Source organism: Dermacentor andersoni, chromosome 1 (genome assembly GCF_023375885.2).
Source record: "Dermacentor andersoni chromosome 1, qqDerAnde1_hic_scaffold, whole genome shotgun sequence".
NCBI lineage: Eukaryota > Metazoa > Arthropoda > Arachnida > Ixodida > Ixodidae > Dermacentor > Dermacentor andersoni.
Window position 1 is genome coordinate 110,222,050 of NC_092814.1, and position 14,675 is coordinate 110,236,724.

General features: G+C 45.8%; 1 protein-coding gene and 1 pseudogene across 2 annotated transcripts in view; both read right to left on the reverse strand.

Annotated features, from left to right (window-relative positions):
* LOC126545609 (retinoblastoma-like protein 2) overlaps window positions 1-14,675 on the reverse strand; it is a 118,534-nt gene that overhangs the window by 34,022 nt on the left and 69,837 nt on the right. For both annotated transcript variants that reach the window (XM_050193527.3, XM_050193526.3), the window contains one exon: window positions 9,010-9,189. In XM_050193527.3, coding sequence (XP_050049484.1) covers window positions 9,010-9,189 — 180 coding nt within the window. The remainder of the gene's footprint in view (window positions 1-9,009; window positions 9,190-14,675) is intronic.
* Window positions 3,041-4,987, reverse strand: LOC140215439 (uncharacterized; annotated as a pseudogene).

A 14,675-nucleotide genomic window follows, 5' to 3' on the forward strand; every position in this document is an offset into this window, starting at 1 on the left:
GAAGATTGTGCTCGGGAGGGCAGGCCAGAAGAGGGCAGCTTTGGAGGAGCAGCGACGTCGAAACTGGCAGCGCGGAGGCGAGGAGTTGACATGAAGGCGAGTGAGACTGGCATCGAAATCGCTTGCAGACTGGAGAGCAAATGAGGAGGGGAAGGCAGTGGCCACTCATATGCGGGGGTGCAGAGGTCACGGAAGACTACGAGAGTATCATGCTGGAAAGTGCCACAAATGCCGTGGCTCGAGTCCGAGGTTGTGTTTGTTGGGCTCAGAAACGACTAGCCGCTCATTGTGGGTATGCAGCGCGATCTTGAAAACTGAACGCTTTTGAAGTAGGCTTTGCATGATCACTGGTCAATTTTTTCCCAAGGTATGCAGCTGTGAAGCTCGCTAAACAAGCTTTCCGGCGTGCCGTTGTCGACGAAACCGTGCCAATTCTACGGTGTAAATGTCGGTGTTCGCGCATTGTTGCGTACGCGCCATTGAAAATGTCTAGGAACAAAATTTAATGACCCTACCATGCATTTAGACCGTTTGTCTGAAGTCGGATGGTGCGAATCGAGCATGACCAGCTCAAGAAAATAGCCAGAGAAACATCAGCTTGCGATGACCCGCTATGTTGATAGCCTGACTTGCCGCTGGCGACACTCGGATTTTTCGTGTTTTCGGCAAGTTATCGGTTGATTTGCATCGTCAAAAGTGCAACGAAGCTAGGGGTGGTGTTTTATTGCGATGCAGGGCGATTATGGCGAGCGGCGAGCAAATTTCTAGACCGGCTTCCCCAAAGTAGTCTTTCCAATTTGTTAACATAGCTCCTCGTGTCAAACATGCCACTTATAATCGGAGGGACACTTCTTTTGTGCTTTTTGGCACGTTTCAGCACCAGAAGTGTTCTTTAGAGCAGCAAAACTTTGCTCATCAAGCACACTCCATGGAATGCTATGGCGCAAGTCTGCTCGCGGTCTTATGGCCACTTTTCGGCATTCAAGAGACTGCGGTTTTCTGGCATTGCAAAGTGTCAGGAAAACTTTATTATTGTGTGGATTCTATCATGGGGGATCCCAGCAATGTGATTGCGACTGAGATTAACGGTTCGGGCACGCTGCACCATGGAATTTGACAGCTTCCATTCGCTCTGCAAAAAACAGCTGGGAGCACTCGGCACTCCCTTGCTACCTGTTACTAGGCGGTCATCGGTCATGGGTTTGGTACTTTTGTGGCCTGTTCTGTACCTGCATGAGACTAATTCGTCAGCAGTATTAAATTGACACTGCATGCGCAAAAGGGTCGCCGCCGCTGGGCAGCGACGATGCCTCCGCTTGCCACTTCGCTCTAAGCGAGTCAAGCTCTTCGTGCACTTCAAGTAAATGCATGCGTTTGGGTCGAAACCAGAAGAAATTTAGAATAAAGCGATATTTCGAGTAAGGCAATTTCGTTAAACGGGGGATTACTGTATATTATTTCTCGGCGAGTTCAATATATAGGAGTCGACCCTATACAGTAAAACCTCGTTAAACTGTACCCACTAAAACAGTAGTTTCGTATTAAAAGTAGTAAAGTCAAATCCCCGACTCGGCGGCCATTGAACATAATGTGTTTTGTATCCATATAAACTGCACCAGCTTATTGCGTACGTATAGGTTAACACGTAGTGTTTCCAGTTTTCGTCGCGCAAACACAGTGGTGTGTCATCTCCATCGGGCGGCCTGGCAGAACAACCAAGCCTCAGAGATCAGAACTGCCTCCAAGCACCCTGTGCGTTTACGCATGAAGCCACATCAACATCATTTTGGTGCCGTACCAGAGAGCGGTGTGGGGCTGTGGCATCGTGCAAGCAAAGACTCGCATGATGCCGAAGCTCTGATAAAAAAGACGCTGAGTGCTCAGCATAGAAAAAAAATTTGACCTCGTTCGTGCTATCGAACGTGACAGGGATCTACAGTTGACTACGGTGTGTGGCATTTGGAATGTGAAGAAGTTGCTCGGCAGCATTGCTGCGACTGCGAAGAGATGTCGGCTATGAGGTTCGACTTATCGCCATCGTTGCCTCTGTTGTTGCCAAAGTGTCAACTAGCGACAGTGATGAGGACGACACGGAAAGCAACAGCACGGGCGATTCAGGCCCGACAGTGGCAGAAGCTACACATTATGTCAGCCTCATGAATGCATTCGTCGCGACGAGAACAGCACCCCGCAATGAAGAAGGCGCCACGCGAATTCTGCAGTGCTACCGCCCGCGTGCATCGAGAACATGCAACGCCAACGAGGAATCTGGCATGCAAGTGTTTGCCGAGAAGAGGGGGCTGGCTGAAAAGCTGGCTCGCAGCTTCAGTAAATTTGAGGCCGCTGTCGTCGCTGCTAGGCCGCCACAGCATCAAACGAAAATAACACTTTTGTGACGTGAAGCGAATAAATACTGCATGTTTTTTCCCCTTTCATCGTACTCTATCTGAGTTCCGTTTTTGACAGGTAAGTGGGCGATCTCATGCTATTTCGGTTAAAGGGGGACGTGGTGTTCGATAACAACTTTCTTATTTCTCCGTGGATTTTTATGAAAATTGGCAGACTTATCAGCAACGTTTCTGTGATACTACTATATAAATTTCATAAAGATATCTCTAGAAAGTTCTTATGTATAATATTTTTCTCCTTCTGGCCTTGTTCCAAGCCTGAATCACTTAAAATATATGATAGAACACTTGTGCAAAGCAATGTGCATACTAAGATGAATGGTTGAGGCCATGACATTCTTAGATTTCTTTATTTGCAATGCAATTTTCTTTTGGTTCTCATTTTTTAAGAGGTGACTGTATGACAGGCGTTCAGGCTGTGAGCAAGTAGCTGAACTGTTAATTGTAGTAAAGTCAAACTGCAAAAGCAAGAGTGTCATGCCCTGGACAGTACATCCAGGAATACAGGGAAAAAAACGGAACTCAAATAGACCTAGTGGTCCCGAAGAAATCAGTGGTACGAGCAAAGCAGGAAGCAAGAAAAGTCATTTTGAGAAAAAGGCTTTCAAAGTTGTACCTTACATTTTACATTATCAAAAGGCACCGGGGTTGTAATCTTTTGTGTCGTTTTCAGTGCGCGGCTTCTTGAGTGCCCTGCCTTTGCTTTGATGTGCCTTGCTTGACTTCTTTTTCCACAAGACATCCTTTTTCGCTGCTCTGCGAAGAGCATGTTGTCCCGGTTGCAGTCCAAGTGTTGCACAATACTCAGCATACGCATGGCGGGCCCCAGCATTGTATTTGCAGACTGCCTCATGGACAACTGTTTCTGTCGCAACCAATGATGCGTTTTTATCTTTTGGCAGCAGCGACCATATGACCGAATGAAGGCTTTCGGCAGCGTTTTGTTTTTTTTTCCCTAGGCAACGGCCGAGGAGCTGCATGTCAGAATGGCGTTGGTACATGGGCAGCAATGCATCGGCAACATGCTTTCCAAGCCAGTACTTGTGAGGAGGTGGATGCTCCTTATCTGCTTCTGCAGCCTGATGTTGGCATCAACTTTGGGGCCCCTGCGGGCAAAGGTCATGATGGGGGTCTTCATCAGTACATGTTGCCATCACAGCCTTTTGCATGTCTTGAACATTGTCGTTGTCACGCAGAGCCATGCCATAGTAATTCGTCAGTTTATTTATTAAATCTTGAGTGAGGCCACCTTTCCCTCCAAGAGGTTGCCCTTTCTTGCCTTTTGTGATCAGAGCACGCAGAGCCGTCCCCATCCTTTTCTTGACATGATTAATGCAGTCCTCCTTTGTAAATGGAATAAATCCATAAGTCTTGTCCTGACAGAGTGCTACAAAGGTTCTACTGTCACTATCACAAACGTTTGTACATATTGCAAACCATGTTTGCTAAGGGACCTCCTGAATAGAGTCAATGCTGCTTCAACCTCCATTCTGCCAGAGTTCACATCTGTGTTTTTTTGGCAGACGCGTGATGCTTTCCAATCATCATAGACTTCATCCCCTCCTTTGGGGCCAAGTGTGCAAACATGGCATCGGTTTGATAGGACCACACAGTCGAGCACAAGTCCTGTGAAAAATTCTATTACAGTGCCGACACCTATGTGGGATGTATGGCCACGTGTTAACCATGTCCCATCATAAACCACTGTTATGTTGTTATTAAAGGTAGGGTCCAGCTCCCTGTAAACATTGTGCACTGCCACCACAGCATCAGAAAAAATATTGGCAGCAGCTGTTTCACTGGCAGGTCTGAACTCAGCCTTGAGATGTTTCTGAAATGTTTTATGATGCAACCCTCTATGGGAGACATTCATTATTGACCAGGAATCGGTCAAAGCTGTTGCCCCTTTGCCAATACTTTTAACAGCTTGTACAGCTCTCATATTCCCATCAAAATTTTGTGACCTTCCTTTCGCGGCGATGATCATCCCTTCGCAACAGCACAGCAAAACGCGCACGTCAGCATCATTTGCGCTGCTAATCCATGTCTTGTTCCCAGCTGAACTGAAAGACCTGGTTGGGAGCACTGCTGGCACTTAGATTTGCCGAGAAGCGCATTCAGGGCAGTCATTTGAACGATGATAAATTCCTCCGCTTGTTCCGTACCGGCAAGCACCTCGCCTTCACCCGTCGTTCCATTTTCCGCGCGGTCGCCAACACCGAACTTAGTTTTGCTGGCACTTTCGCGGCGACCTCCCGGGATGCTTCGGCCAATACAAAACGCGACTCCAGGCGCGCCTGAATGGTGCCGCCCGTACTTGTAGACGGCGTAGCAACACCGTGCGAAGTGCTGAGATGATAATCGGACACATCTGAGGCGTGATCGCTGGATGCATCCGATGATGTGGAACGTGGCACGACAAGCTCAACGGTGCCACTGCTGCTCGCATGAGATGTTTCGCCCGCGTAAGAAGTGTAAGAGAGCGACTCCTCAACATCGTCGACACAAGTAGGTATTCTGCCCGCGTGTGAAGTGCTCAGCGGTGGCTCCTGAACGGCACTATTGGCACGCATATGCATCCTGCCCGCACGTGGAGTCCTCGGCTGCGCGTCTGACTTCTGCGCTATGCTGCACAGTACTACCACGCGACCTTGAAGCAGTCTTTTTCACCGTCGGTAATTTTCGCTTACGAGTGCCGTAAGCATGAGCTATCTTGTACTTCACTGGTCGCCGACCCATGGTCACCAGTAAACTTCCGAAACTATGTCCCGCAAGCACTGATGAATGCGTCGTGCTGGTATGTCCAGAGTAGCGTATCACAACACAAACCAGCTTTCAAAACTATGCTCCCCACGCACTGACAGCGAACCAATATGTACACAGGTGCATATCACAACACAAGTTAGCTACTTTCCGCAAGTACTGGCGATCCTGGCGAGCTGAGATGCGAGGATGCGCTGCGTGGAGTCTGCTGCCGAAACTACGCTCCGTACGTGCTCACGAACAATGCGAGGTGATTGTCAGACGCGCGTCACGGGCGATATCAGATGTAAGCTTCTGAAAGTATACACCACACATACAGACGAACATCGCACGCCGAGAGGCGCGGCCTGCACGCGGCGGCGCGGTAGCAGAAGATGCGCACCGCCAACGAGACCAATGGCGAAGCTCCAATTGGCCACGTGACGGGTGTGGCCAATTGGAGGCCTCGGAACTGCCTTGAATCATTTGCTTTTTGAGTGCTTGCTTTTGAATAGAGGAGGTAGCTGGCGCGGCAAATTTAAAGACGCAGAAATGCGCTTTCCAACACGGGCAAAACGGCGGCGCTCGGTTGCGCCGTTGCGGAGATATCGTGGCTTGAAAAACAGTTTCTTTGCGATTTCCGCTGAATTTTTTCGTCACGTTGGCTACTACAATATTCCTTTTAGCACTTCTACACGGTTTTCAGCGTTCATATTTCGGAATCAGATAAAAAAGGAGTTACAGAAACGGAATACAGTCGAACCCGACTATATCGAACCCGTTTACATCGAATTATTCTATATATCGAACAATTTCTGGGCACGGTATAGTTACAATGAGTATATATAGCAAAAATTATGTTTACATCGAACAAAAATAGCAGCGACTCCAGATATATCGAACGTCGAGCAGCGGAAAAGTGCCCCCAGAAGTTGGCTTTCCCTCGCGGTTGCGGGGAAACCCGACGGCGCGGCTCTATCCAACCGCTCTCCCTACCGTGACCGCACTGCTTCAGACGAGCCGTCGACACCCCCCTGTAAAAAATTATCCTGGCCCACCCGCAGCACTTGCTCAGACAGCCAATCAGGGGCTCTCGTACCCTCGTCATGCAAAATGGCGAAAGTGTGAGTTGTCTCGGTGCTTTTCTGGTCCATTGTGTGCGTGCCTTGTGGGCCTTCTCCCGCAGTGCTGTCGTGATGAAGCGGCAGAATTTGCCTTTTGTCGTCAAGCTCGAAATCATAAATCGGGTCAAACACAGTGAGAAGTCAGATGTGTCCCCGCAGCGTGAATGATTCCGAGGAATTCTCAGGACGATCTTGAAGAATAAGGGGGAACTTAGGGCTAAAGCGGCCACTCTCTCGCCCCGGTGCCCGTGGCCTCCGACGCATACGCATGGCCGTGTACGAGTGGTTCATCCGAAATTGCTTCAGCCGTGCCGGCTTCCGCGTGCTCAGTGATGATTGTAAATTCTGATGAATGCGACGCAGCCGTTGCCGGCGATGCTGAAACTTGGGGCAAGCTGTCGGAATTTCTGGAAGCTGTTGCCGAATCAACAGTGGACGAGTTTGTGAGTGCAAATGCTGGTGTCGCGACCACGGGAGAGCCCGAAAACGAAGACTACATTGCCGACATCGTACCGAGCACAATGAGGAAAGTGGGCACAATGAGGAAAGCAACGACGGTCCTTAGCCTACATCCTCCGAACTGATTGGTGCGCTCGCACTAGTCCGGTGCTTCTGCGCGAATGCGGAAGGTTGCGGCCTCAGCTGCTCCCGACTCCTTAGACAATGTGGAGAAGTGCGTGCGTCGCAGGCAGCGAAATTGCCCAAGCAGAAAGAAATGCAGGACTATTTCATGCGAAACTAAGCTAGTTTCATCAATAAAGTGATTTTATAAACGGTATGTGCTTTTATGACATCCAATTATTCAGCAGGCTTATATCGAATTATGCTCTATATCGAACTGATAGGAGTTTTTTTTTTTTAGAGTTCGATATAGCCGGGTTCGACTGTATGTGTTTTTCAAAAAATCAACTTTTTGGTAATTTTTCTCGATAAGAAAGCCACGTCCCCCAACTTAGTAAGTACTTTTTCCAAGCTCCGGCCAACTACGGTTTAACGAGGTGTTTAACCTATTTTCAAGCAAACACAGTAATTTTGACTGCCTGGGGTTCTTTCATGCACAAGTAAAACTAGGTACATGAGTGTTTTTGTATTACACCCTCATCAAAATGCAGCCACCATAGCCGGGATCGAACCCACGACCTTGAGGTTGGCAGCGCAACGCCATAGCTACGTGGCTACTGCAGGTAAATGCCAAAAGTAAAGGGCAACAATTTTTTCTATGCCTGTCTGAAACAGCTGGAGATGGTGTGCTTGGTGATAAGCAGCCCCATCTATTGTGTAATCCCAAGCTGTAATTCAGTGATAAACAGGCCTTTAGTAATACACACAAATTAGTCATTCACAATGTCGCATGTCAGCATGCTGCCACTAAATGTTTCATTAATGAAGGATTTCCAAGCCACCGAAATTCATAGACCTTTCACCAATGATTATGTGTATAAAAATTGTTTATCTGAGTGATTATAAATTTTTGTATTTATTGCTTTTAGCTACTGTACTGATGTGTTTATTTTACAACAATCCTAAAGTACATAAAGATAACGAAAAAGCAAGGGCTCAAGCCCACTTCTAGCATATTTAGGTCAGTAAGTGAGAACCATGGCTGGGAGAAATTTAATGAGCATTTGATTCTCCACCCTCCGTGCAGTTTATAACTTTGGCAACAGACGGAGCCTCGAATGCCATGCCGAGCGCTACATATTTATCTGTATGTACTAGAGAGAGCAGTGCCACATCCTAAAGAATTCTTGCTTGCCTCCCCTTTCGAACCCAGCAGGGACATTTCAATAAGAATGTTTTATCTCTATCTCTCTTGCTTGATCTCCAAAACAAGGGCTTTTTCACTTTGCGAAATAAATAAATAAATAAATAATAATAATAATAATAATAATCTTTGTTACATGAATTCACGTCACAGTTATGTATCCAGCCCACACAAGCAACATTGCTTTTGTGTGATGCTGGGCAGTCTGCAGGTAGTACTAATGTGTACAATAGTAGTACTAATACATATGCAAAGTGCTGCAATTTAAGTGCACATGTTTACTATTGAAAGTTCATTATAAAACATCTAGTTTTATTGAACATACCCTCTTGCTAAATCTAAATCAATAATCACACACACATGGCCCATGTGGCACCTCCAAGGTAGTGCCTGCCTACCTCACTTTCTCAAGTTATCCCAAGCCTTGAGTAACTTGCTTGTTCCAGCCCTCTAGACATGCCACAGTGCTCAACTCAGCCAACAACAGGTGTTAATGAAAAATGGATTATGCTTCCAACCCAAGGCCTGACACAAGCTTCAGATTCTTGTTCTAAATTATCCTAGGTGAGCAACAATCTGAGAAATGACATACTGTACAGAGTCATGTAAGGGTCACACTCACAATTTTTTTGAGGCGCAGTCCTTACACGGGACTGAACCTTTTGGTCAAAATTGTGCACACCTCGAGTTAACGGATGTACCATTGCATCAGAGGTCAACGCGCAGCTCTTGCCATCTAGTAGCGGCATGTAGAAGTATGCAGCACACGAAAATTCGCTGATGCGAGCACACAGCATCGGGGCACTGAACACAATTGCTTCTCCATTGGATTCTTTTCTCCAAATTTTGGGCTGCCAAGTTGGCGGTGCGGCCCTTACAAGTGTGTGGCCATTACACGAGTCTATATGGTAATGCACCATAGAGAACAAAAAAAGAGAAAGAGAGCTAACAAGTTCAAATGCAGCCTTACTTTAGTGATGACATAAACTGCACACAAGATGAGCTGGTCCAAGTGTCGGTCCTTCATGAGATCAATGTGGCAGACAATAGAATGCTCAAAGCATGTCCATATTTTGAGCTGGATGTCTTTCTGCAGGATTCCTAGCCTTGCACAGAGGTCTTGAAATCGTACGCCTGCCAAGTGGTATACCTGGTCAAGAAAAGAGCAAATTAAACGTCTTTGATAAAGAAAACCTCATCAGTTATCTATTCTTTAGTTGAAATGTGCTAGCAAAACAAAAATGCTGACATAAATGTTTTGCTAATGTCTTCCTTAAATGACAACATACAGTTTCATACCCCATTAGAAATTAGCATGAGCAACTACATGCCCAGCAGTGCACTATGTCTTCATATAGTGACAGCTAGTTTTAATATGTTAACCCATTATTGACAAGTGTTGTCTAGAGGCAACATACCAGAAACATTTTTTTTTAGAGCACAGTTCTAAGGCGCCCATTCTTGCATTGAGCGTCAGTATGCCTCAGCATCGTCCCTCGGTGTAACAGAGCAAATGAGCACAGCAAAGGATTAAAGAGCAAACGCAACAGTAGATGAAAGACAGCGTGAGTGAAGAAAGCGCAAAGAGGAAACTGGAGGAGGAGGGTGCAGCAGAAGCATCAGGAGGAAGCCACCTTGAAGCACCACCAGATGGTACTTACGTCCGCACATCAGTAAAATTAATTATGAAGAACGACTGAGGAATATGGAAGAAAGTAAATGGGCTGGGAGAGTGTTCAGGTATTTGTACAGGAATAACATTGATTCACAGTGGAGGAAGAGAACTAGGAAGCTTACCAGCAAGTATGCAGCCTGTATGGTAAGCAACACAGCAACAAAGAACACCAAGCGGAAAGTCAGAGAGGCTGAGATCTCATGGGTGGCGGCAATGGAAAAGAAACCTGCCATGAGTAACTACATAAGAGGAAAAAACGAAATCAGGAAAGAAACAATTGATGATAACTCAAAGGGAAGCTCATTACTTTTCGAAGCGAGATCAAGATGCCTTAGAACACGCACTTATAAAGCGAGACATAGGAAGGAAGAAGAAGCATGTGCTTGCTGCGGTAAAGCTAGGGAAACGATAGAGCATGTTTTATTAGAATGTGAAGATATCCGCCCAGCGGTCGGCTTAGGAATCACTGGCCTCATTGTAGCCCTTGGGTTCAGCAGAGCAGGGGGAAAGTAAACATGTCCTCAATTGAGATTAGTAAGAGGCAATTGGAAGATTGGTGAAAGAAAAGTAGGGAAACTACAAACAATGGAGGCATACAAAAACAAAGTTCACATAGGGATTCAGAAACTTTGGTTATCGAAATTCGTTGTGCTTTTATTTATTTCTTTTTTTTCTTTTTTTAACATAGGTAGGACATTAGGCAATAACATAACGAGAGCTTGGTGTTGCAACCCATTGCCCCATTCGAAAGGGGACACTCATAACATCCGTCCATCCATTTATCCGTGCAGGGCACTGTGCATATGTGCAGGGTGATATGGGCTTGACAAGTTTTGAAGTGAGGGAAGCTCAATGTAAAATTGACTTTGAAGGACAACTTAGGAATAAGGAAGCTAGTAAATGGCTTGCTGGAGTGTTCAGATATTTGTACAGGAATAACACCGATTCACAGTGGAGGTAAAGAACTAGGAAGCTTACCAGCAAATATGCAACCGGTATACTAAGTACAGTCGAATTTCGATAATTCGTATGCTTATTCTCAGTGTGCTTCGCATATTTAGATAGAAGATCATTTTTTTTTTCAAATATTTAGATGTGCCATCATTAAAGGGTTCAAGGCCCTTTGCCAGGTACAAGCCAACTGCATAAACCATGAGGTGACAATTGTGTCCACAAAATATTACATCCATGTACACCGTGAAAACTGTTGAATAAACAAACGATAGCTTGTGTGCCCTCATGCTCAGAGCAGCAAGTTTCCTCACCAGCCAGGACAATGTCACAGGTTTCATTTAATATGTCACAGGTCATATGTGCAAGTCAGACATCAGGTAATGATGCAGCATACCACTAAGGGCTAGCCGCAATGAAAACAACACGGGAATACCCATGTAACGCAGAGCACAAGAAACCACCATTCAAAGTGTACCACACAATAAAAAGTTAATAGAAAAAAAAATTATGCAGATCCAACATACACCTGTGAAGGTTTCATAAGGAGGTTAATCAAATGCTATAAATTTGCCACATTTTATTCCTGCATCTTTAGCATACAAGAAACTGGCACATGCACTCTTGTGCACCCCTGCTACACAATGTGACACATACGGCAATCATCTTAGAGAGCTAATTGGTGTTGGCACGATAGAAGTATAGGTGCGATTGTGTCCCAATGGTTAGAGAATCAAGATGCTATGCTGGGCTACCTTCGGGCATGCAATTCAATTTTTCTTTTTTGAGTGTGAGCTACTCAGTAAGACAGCAGCTGCTACCAGCAGCCACAGTCAAGAAAGTCCGAGAGGGTTCGCAAAGAAAGCTTTGCTTTGATTAAGACAAACTGAGAGAGAAGGAAAGGCACCATTCACGATGTAAACATTATGAGGCTTCTTGGCTCCAACATAGGTGTATTGCTGGCTGAGGCAATGGGACGGAGCCTACTCATCATTGTCATTTGTTTTAGAGTGCTGCTCTTAGGCACCTGTGCATGCAGTGTGTGACAGCGTTGGTGTAACCGAGCAAACGAGCACAGTGAAAGATGAAAGCAAATGCGGAGCACAGCGGGGGATGAAAAAAGCGACGAGGAAAGTAGGAAGGCGGGTGCAGAAAAAGAAGAAAGACGTGGTTGGAAAGCAGAGGAGGGTTTGACAAAAGCGTGAGAAAAAAAGTGTAGCCCGGAAACGATGGCAACTAAATGGCAACAGAGTAGCATGCGTCGTCTGGGAGGTCTGTCGGTGGCGGTTGCTGTGAATCGCGCCCACGTGTCACCTCTTGCGATCTCCAGATTAGCGAGACAGTCGCGCCGCACATCACTCCATTTGTAACGTGCCTAACGAGCCTAACAAGACAAATTGCCCACACTAGCCAATATATTGCAAACTGAAAACACGTATAGAGCTAGGTTCAAATTTTGCATTCGGGAGTATCGTAATCGTCGGCTAGTTTAATACAGTTGACCTTTGTTAATTCGATTTTTCAGTTAGTTTGATCCTGAGAGAAGGTCCCAGCCGACGCCCATACATTTCTATGGACACAAACTTTCGTTGTTCAGATCTTAACATTGACCTAGGCAGGATAATTCGAACTTGACTAGTCAGCTCCGCTGCAATACAACAGAGTTATGCAGAGAAGCATATGCAATTTATTGCGGTGAAGCATACTAAGAATGGAAAGGAATGGAAATAAAGGGAGGGCACGAAAGATTCAGAGAGAGAGAGAGAGAGAGAGAGAGAGAGAGATTAAGGAGGACAGGAAAAGGCAAGCACCGATTCCCCCCGGGTGGGTCAGTCCGGGGGTGCCATCTACGTGAAGCCGAGGCCAAAGGGGAGTGTTGCCTCCGCCGAGGGGCCATAAAGGTCCAAGCACTCAGCTTATGGCTCAACCCCCAGAAACCTTCTTTAACTGCCCTGTACCGCTACCTGTGCGTCTGCTACATGGAGTTCTAACTGGTGTAATAATATGCAAGTGCAATGCAAAATGTGTACGTATCAATGCTATGCATGTCATATCGCGTATCTCCTCGCATGCTAGGATGCGTTTATAGGGCATTTTTCCGCTGCATGCTAGCAAGCGCTGACATGGCTCAGTGGTAGAGTAGCTGACTCCCACACAGCGGGCCTGGGTTCGATCCCGGTTGGAACAGGGTTTCTTTTTTTTTTTCTCATTCTCGGCGATGGCTGCGACTGACACCGGACACCATCGGCGGAGGCCACCGTCGCCACCCAAAACAGCAGTTGGAATGAGCCCATAAAAGCTTATGCTGTAAAAACTCCAAAAGTCGAGGGGAAGTTTAAAGCCAATAAAAGAATGGGTGTCTATCTAAAGCTCTGAAGGCCTGCCAATAAACTTACTAAGTGTCTCGATGCTTGTACTGTGCCTGGAAACTGCACATGCGCGTGTGGAAATTAAGGAACATGTGCTATATCCCGTAACAGTGACAACCCCTCACCCCCCTGGTATGCTTCACTGTATAATACAGAAGTACCGCGGCAGTACACCTTTCCGAAAAATTGTAGCAGTAGAAAATTCTGTGCACGGTGCTTTACAACTTCCATTGTATAACAAATTTCTAATGGCGGCTTCGTGAGGTGCCCTTTAAAGGAGCACCGACAGAATGCGTTTTTTTTTTTTTTTTATTGGATAGCTGCCGACCCAGTACTTCCATTATGTAAATTCAATTCCTCGAGAATGCAACATGCTACCTTTTAACGCTACCAGTTCAAAACAAGTGCCAAGTGCAGCGCAACTTAGATTGTAAAAAAGAGGACTATTCACGTTGCCAAAACCTGAAGTAGCAGTCTTGTGGCACCAGACACCCCTGATGTGTGCACACACGGGCACACACACATGCACACGCGCACACGGCTGAGTTTGTTCAGCACTCGATCGGACAAGAGGGAAGAGCGAGTTTCCCTATGTTTCCAAGAAAAGTGCACCATTGGAAGAGTCAATCTGGCAGCTTTCAACGACTCAGTCACTGTACAACCGTCAACCTCCACACTAAGCTGACCGGCACACATGCTTTAGTTGCTTGCGATACCACGTAACTGACGTGGTCTCCTTTTTTAATGTCCAAAGCCGTGCTGCCCTTGGTGTCATTTTGAACAGGTCGCATAAAAAGTGCTGTACTTAAATATTTGTGGCGCTCTCGAAGACCGTAATTATGGAGTCAAAACTACCAAAGAAAGAAAACAAAAATTAGACACAGAATTTTCGTGTAAGTACTCCTTTTAAGGTACTATAATGCTTGTTACAATCGTAGTTTAAACCTCCTGCAGCTTCATTTGGATGCAATCACAAGAGGAGTGCTCATGTCTTGAAAAAATTATTGCTAGTTTGAATAGGTGGCTTACTCAGATAACTTGGTTTAGCATATACGAACACAATACTGTTGCACACATATATAGCGATTACAAATCTAATATACCATTGGACACAATTTCAAATGTGGCTTGCCACAGATCGTAGTGATGGAATTTCTATGGATATATTGAAACCAGGTATGTAAGGTCTGATAGGACACCATTTACTGTAAAATGAATATCAGTTCACTCACAGATGAAAATATGCATTCTGGTTGAAAAAACTTAAAAATTCTAAGCAAGGACCACAAGCAATGACAGTTTCACAGACATTGATTTATCTCTACACATCTGATTTAGATGACTCGTAAAAGCACACATTTCGGTGACTGGCCGGGCTTGGCTGGTCCTTAAAGTAACATCCAGTGTAATCTTGCGTAACCACACCAATCACCATCACACACACCATTACATTACATAATGCAGCTTGGTTTGGTTGCATGTTTCACTGCTCAACAGAAAATGGTTGCACAGTGGAAAGTGGTGCCACTTGATGCTAAAGTTAACATTAGCTGAAACATCTCCTGTCTGCCTGTCGAGAGGCCAGCTTGCCTTGGCAGGTACAGAGGAGATTCTTTACCTAACCATGAATTTGCTTGCATC